General features: G+C 63.1%; 2 protein-coding genes across 2 annotated transcripts in view; both read right to left on the bottom strand.

Moving 5' to 3' along the window:
- Window positions 1–606: 606 nt before the first annotated feature.
- LOC130577181 (nucleoside diphosphate kinase, mitochondrial-like) lies at window positions 607–2,662 on the bottom strand. Its single transcript, XM_057372343.1, has 5 exons — window positions 2,529–2,662; window positions 1,291–1,421; window positions 1,081–1,182; window positions 912–1,012; window positions 607–847 (listed from the first exon to the last, which is right to left on the bottom strand). Exons 1-5 carry the CDS (start codon window positions 2,614–2,616, stop codon window positions 727–729), a joined length of 543 nt encoding a protein of 180 aa, XP_057228326.1. The 5' UTR covers window positions 2,617–2,662; the 3' UTR covers window positions 607–726.
- A 1,084-nt stretch (window positions 2,663–3,746) lies between these two features.
- XPO6 (exportin 6) overlaps window positions 3,747–6,000 on the bottom strand; it is a 46,303-nt gene continuing 44,049 nt past the window's right edge. Inside the window, exons 22-23 of the mRNA XM_057372434.1 lie at window positions 5,726–5,956; window positions 3,747–4,450 (exon numbers count right to left, since the gene is read on the bottom strand). Of these exons, the coding sequence (XP_057228417.1) occupies window positions 4,349–4,450; window positions 5,726–5,956 (333 nt within the window). The 3' untranslated portion in view covers window positions 3,747–4,348. The remainder of the gene's footprint in view (window positions 4,451–5,725; window positions 5,957–6,000) is intronic.

Below are 6,000 nucleotides of genomic sequence, written 5' to 3'. Positions count from 1 at the left end.
GAGCCTCCCAGTGCTGCTCCAGTGCCTCCAGGGACAGCCCAGTGCCTTCCCCAGCTTCCCAGTGCTGCCTCAGTGCCCCTAAAGACAGCCCAGTTCAGCCCAGAGCTCCCCAGTACTATCCCAGTTTCTCACAGAGCTTCCCAGGACCAACCCAGTGCCCCCCAGGAAGAGTCCACGGACATCCGGAGCTTCTCAGAGCCTCCCAAGGACATCCCAATGCACCTCAGAATAAACCCAGTGCCACCCATGGGCATCCCAGTGCCTCACAAAGCTTCCCAGTACTAACCAGTACCTTCCACGGACAGACCGGTGACATCCCAGAGCTTCCCAGCACAACCCCAGCACTCCCCAGTGTCACCCCAGTGCCCTCTGGGGACATCCCAGTGCCTTCCATGGATCACGCAGTGCCTTCCAGAGCTCCCCAGTGTCACCCCAGTGCCCTCTGGGGACATCCCAGTGCCCTCCATGGATCACGCAGTGCCTTCCAGAGCTCCCCAGTATCACCCCAGTGCCCTCTGATGTGACCTCAACGCACCCCAGAGCTTCCCAGAATCACCCCAATCTCCCTTCCAGTGACATCCCAGTGSCTCCCAGAGCTTCCCACTACTGTCGCGAGTGTTTCCCAAAGCCCCCCAGCCCCTGCTGGGGACAYCTGAGGGAGGAGACCGGAGTCAGGGCTGGAGCAGCGGGGTTTATTGGGGCGGGGTGCCCAGGCCGGGTCCGGCCCTAGAGCCCGTAGATGTTGTCGCGGTCCCTGCTGTCCCACGCCACCAGCTCGTCCCGCTGGAACCAGAAGCCGATCTCCCGCTGCGCCGTCTCCACCGAGTCACTGGCGTGCACCACGTTCCTGGGAGGGGACAGGGATGGCGACAGTGCCACGCCGCGAGCTCCCGGCCCCGCTCCCGCCCTACCTGGTGATGTGCACGCTGAGATCGCCCCGGATGGTCCCCACGGCGCCGCTGTCCCCAACCATGGCCCGCGTGCTCCGGACCACGTTGTAGCCCTCCCACACCTGCGGGACAGGGACAGCTGAGCCCCCGCGGCCCCGGCACCCCCGGCACCCCYGCGCTGTCCCCTCACCATGGCCACCACCGGCCCCGAGGTCATGTAGGCGACGAGCGCGGGGTAGAAGGGCTTCTGCCGCAGCTGCTCGTAGTGCTGCTCCACGAGCCTCCGGTCCACCTGCGGCAGCGGCGGTGACAGTGACAACCGGGCAGTGGCCCTCGGCCACACCCGCTCCGGCACCGCCGGGCCAGGTCTGGAGCAGCGCTCCGTGCCGGGATCGGCTACCTGGAGCAGCTTCATGGCCACCAGTTTGAAGCCGCGGCGCTCGAAGCGCTGGATGATGTCCCCGAGCAGCCGCCGCTGCACCGCGTCCGGCTTGGCCACCACCAGCGTCTTCTCCTGCAGCGCCGCGGGGACTGCGCGGGGACCGCGGCTCAGGGTAGGACACRGGACACGGGCAGGACCCCAAACTGTCCCCTCGGCACCACGGACTGTGCTCGGCGCCAGCGGCTACCCGTCCCCATCCCWGTCCCCATCCCATCCCCGGGCCATGTCCCCTGGACAAGCTGTGCCTCTCAGCCCTGATGGGTGCTGGGGACACGTCTATGGCCCGGAAACATCCTTTAAACCAGGGATGTCTCTGCCACCTCCTGCCCGGCCCCGGGTCCTTCCCCTGCCCGGAGGGCTCCTGGTCACAGCCCTCCGTTGGTGGAGCAGAAAATCGAGCGCCGTGGGACGGCAAGGYCCGGCGCCGCTGTCACCCGTGGGACAGCAGGGGCTCACCCGCCCCTGGCCCTGTCACAGCTGCGCCGCGGAGGGGACAGAAACGCCCCAAGGGACAGCGCATCCCGTCCGCTGGAAGGACAGAGGAGACAGGAAGGAGGARAAGGGACAGAGGACACCAAACTGTCGCGCTGCACTGCCAATCCCAGGCTTCGGGGACCCGTCCCGGGCTGCGAGGCCGGGTGGCCGCAGGGCTGGCGGGGACAGAGCCGGACAAAGCGACCCCATGAGCTCACCCGCCTCCCCGGCACTGCTGAGCGGGGCTTTGCCAGGACCCTGCCCTGTCCTCCCAGGCGTCCCCCCAACACAGCCCTGGGGACACGAAATCCCTCGGGACACTCAGGGAGCGCCAGCTCGGGCCGCTGCCCCATCCCGGCACACGGGGCAGGGGACAGCAGCCCCTGGCACCGGCTCACCCCACAGAGGGCTGAAGGAGCCCCGGAGCCGCCACCCGGCCGGGATGGAGGGACAAGGGCGCTGGGGGAGCGGGAGGGGATGGGGCACCGGGCACCATGGGGACAGGATGGGACAGGAGCACTGAGGGGCAGGACAGGCAGAGGGACGGGGACAGGGTGGGGATGGGGACAGGGTCCCCAGGGGTAAGACAGAGGTGAGGAAAGGGTGCCCAGAGACAGGACGGGGCAGGGGCTGAAGGCCCCCAGGGATGGGAGCCGGGTCCTCTGGAGCAGGGGTGGGGACAGGGTGCCCGGGGGCRGGACAGGGACGGGGCCGTGTCTCACCGGAGCCGTAGCAGCGGGGCCCGGGGGGGCTCAGGCCCGGCTGCCCCCGCGGGAGCCTCCGGGCCAGGCAGCGCCCCAGCGAGCCCATGGCGGCCCCGGCGCTCGGACCCGCGCTCGGCCGCTCCGCGGAGGCTTTAAAGGGCCCCGTCCCGGGGACGGCTCAGGCTTCCGTCCCTCCCCTTAAAGCAGCCGCCGGGGCCGCTCCTGCTCGGGCTATCCCGGGACGGAGCATCCTCCCGGTCCAGAGCATCCCAGCACGGCGCGTCCCGACTCCGAACATCCCATCTGGGAGTGCCCAGCCCTGCCAGGGTGGGAGCACAACCGCAGCCATCCCACGGGTGCCAGACCCTGCCGGGAACCAAACCGGCCTCGTGCTTTGTTTGCCCTCGATTTTCCAGGCGCAGAGAGGCTGCGTTAGCCCCTGCCAGGCTGAGATGGGCACAGGGGATCCCCCAGCCCTGGGAAGGGCCAGAGTGGGGAGCAGCCGGGGCAGTGCCCCTCCTGTGGGATGCAGACCTGCCCTGGACACGTAGTGGGTGCTGGGGAAGGGGTGCAAGGCCMTGGGGGCAGAGGAACTGCCCAGGTGGGAGCCCCTCAGGTCACTTCTCCAAGCCCAGGCTGAGAAATCATCCTTTACGGAGCTTCTCATGCATCCCAAACTCCAGAGACTCCTCCTGGGAGAGCAGATTGACAAGTTCATGGAAAAGCCTGGTTGCTTTGAGCCTTTTCCCCAAATTGGTGCTGTTTTGAAGGGCTGAGGAGTATCCTGGATGCACACACGACAAATAACAGCCTGTGAGGGYTGGGATGGATCCCTATCTCCTCCTTTCCTCCCTGCCTGTCCATGGCACAGGGAATGGGGAACCAGAGCCCCTGCCAGAGCCAGGGCTGGGAGCTCTGGGCACCACTGGGTCCCTGGCCCTGGATGAAGTTCAGCTTCCAGCTGGGAATGTGGGATTGCTTCCTGCAGGCACTTCATGATYGATTCAGACAACAGTGTGGAGGGAATGAACAGATCACCACAACATATGACAGAAAATACCCGGGGAAAACCATGAGGAGACAGCAGAGGAAGAAACCACCACCRATCTGCACCCTCCAGGAGCTGCTGGACTTGTTGGGATCCTTGCTGGCTGCTTCTCATTCCTGATCCTGGGAAAAGCTGTGGATCTCAAATCGTGTTCGTTTACAGAATGACCTAGAGGGAAGCTAAGCYGGTCCCCAGTTATTTAAAACAACAAAGTAAGCACTTTATTCCCATTAAGCATGTTGTTTTAGTATCACAATGGAATGATGAGAAAACGTTTAAAAAAAACCAAAAAAAGTCTCTAAATCCCCGCCAACATCGGGGAGGTTTTCAAGGCAATTTAAAAACAAAGGGAGTGACAGAAGTGCCAAACCAGTCCCAACASTCAGGAGACTCCTCCTCCGAGAGCTGGGCAGGGCAGGAAGGTGGAATGACACGAAGGTACGAATGTCTGAAGTGGTCTTTGGCGCTTCTGCCTCGCGTTTGATACGGACATGATCTCTCCAGACACCTCCAGATGCAACAAAGTGCTACGGGAGCAGAGGGAAAGCCCGGGGCCAGGGATTGYCCCGGGCTGGGCGTTAAGACACATCCTGCCGGCTCCAGCTGCGGCCTCGGGGCGGGGAGGGCGAACTCAAAGGAAGCTGTGGTGCTGCGTGCTGAGCCCAGGGCGTGGCACGGGCGGGACCCCGGCCCGCAGCGCCGGCACAGCCCGGGACCGGGAGCGGAGGGGGCGGTGGCAAACCGAACGCGGAGCCCTTCCCTCGGGAATGGCAGCAGTCCAGGGCAGTCACTATAACTTCACAGTCCCGGGGGGCAGGCTGTCGTTGCACAGTCTGTAATAGCGCAGGTCGTTCACCAGCCTGTGCACGTTCTGCGTGAACGAGGGCAGGTCCTGCAAGGGAGAAAACAACTGTGAACGAGGGCAGGTCCTGCAAGGGAGCAGAAAACGACTGCTGAGAGCAGAGTGACAGCGGGGAACAGAGAGGAACCGAGAGGGGCAAACAGCCCGAGGGTGCTCACACATGGGCAGATCCATTCTGACTCAGCCTGAGCCCAGGGAACTCGTGTTTGTGGAGCAGAGCTGTTCCATGCAGGCATCCAGGCTCTGCTCCTGGCTCTGGCTCCTCATCGTGCCGCTGGGCACGACAGGAATGGTCATGGAATCCTAGAATAGTGTGGGCTGGGAAGGACCTTAAAGCTCATCCAATGCCATCCCCTATCATGGACAGGGACACCTTCCACTRTCCCAGGCTGCTCCAAGCCCCATCCAGCCTGGCCTTGGRCACTKCCAGGGATCCARGGGCAGCCACAGCTTCTCCGGGCACCCTGTGCCAGGGCCTSCCCACCCTCCCAGGGAACAATTCCTTCCCAATATCCCATCCATCCCTGCCCTCTGGCAGTGGAAGCCATTCCCTGTGTCCTGTCCCTCCATCCCTTGTCCCCAGTCCCTCTCCAGCTCTCCTGGAGCTCCTTTAGGCCCTGGAAGGGGCTCTGAGCTCTCCTTGGATCCTTCTCTTCTCCAGCTGAGCACCCCCAGCTCTCCCAGCCTGGCTCCAGAGCAGATCAGCACTAATTCCTTGATGCCCTCCTGCCAAGGCTCCTGGGTGTCACACATTCTGTACCAAGGTTTAATGTTCCTGAAGAGCAGTTGCCTTCCAGAGCCAAGCAATTCTCCCAGGGCTCCATTCCTACGCTCACCCTTGGTCTCAAATCCCCATCACCTCCGCCAGGAGAGGAAGCGCTCAGTGGACACCCCTCAATAGATGGAAAGCAGAACCTGCTGCTGTGCCATGCTATCACACCCATCTCCTTCCCACACACGAGGGGTTTGCAGGAATTGTGAGCCTCTGCTGTWGTCCTTACTGTAACCCTCAAACACCTGGCCAGCAGCTGGAATGAGATTCAGGCAAGGACCTGAGCATCCCACTCTGCAAAATGTCAGYCTAACCCAACAGAAACTTCCTCCAGGAAACACATTCCCACACTCCCACAGCATCCTGCAGCCTGAGGGAGGAGATGGCAGCTCTGCTACCTGCAGTGAGAAATCCTTGGCTGGGGATTGGAAGTGCTGGGAACAAAAGGTACTGCCTGGAGCCTGCTGCCTGCTGTGGGGAGGGAGGGACTGTGCATGCCAGGAATCCTGCCCTGCTGCAGCTCCCCTCCTCACCCTGTCCATTTTGAAGTTCCTGCCCAGCACGTTCTTCTGGTTGGAGTCGATGCCATCACAGCTGGCCAGGAACTCGGGCAGGAAGGCGGAGTAGAAGCCGTCGAAGTCCACCGAGGCCATGTTGTAGGTGGCGATGCCGATCTCCTCCTGCAGCAGGTCGTGGGATTTGTGCACCAGCACCTGCAGCAGCACGTTCACAAACTGGAACAGCATCGTGGTCCTGAAGATCTTCTGCACAGGGAGAGGGGCACGGGGTTAGGGGACTTCACTCACCC

This window comes from Malurus melanocephalus, unplaced genomic scaffold (genome assembly GCF_030028575.1).
Source record: "Malurus melanocephalus ecotype Western Australia unplaced genomic scaffold, MMel_1.1 scaffold_170, whole genome shotgun sequence".
Taxonomy (NCBI): Eukaryota; Metazoa; Chordata; class Aves; order Passeriformes; family Maluridae; genus Malurus; species Malurus melanocephalus.
Note: the sequence above shows the minus strand (reverse complement) of the source record. Positions and strands in the feature narration are given on the sequence as shown.

What these genes read in the sequence shown, in the direction of transcription:
- LOC130577181 (XM_057372343.1), bottom strand. Translation starts at nt 2,616, where the DNA reads ATGGGCTCGCTGGGGCGCTGCCTGGCCCGGAGGCTCCCGCGGGGGCAG. An exon ending in TGGCCATGAAGCTGCTCCAG is followed by an intron (nt 1,183 to 1,290) that starts GTAGCCGATCCC and finishes CCGCTGCCGCAG; the next exon opens with GTGGACCGGAGGCTCGTGGA. An exon ending in CGGGGCCGGTGGTGGCCATG is followed by an intron (nt 1,013 to 1,080) that starts GTGAGGGGACAG and finishes CCTGTCCCGCAG; the next exon opens with GTGTGGGAGGGCTACAACGT.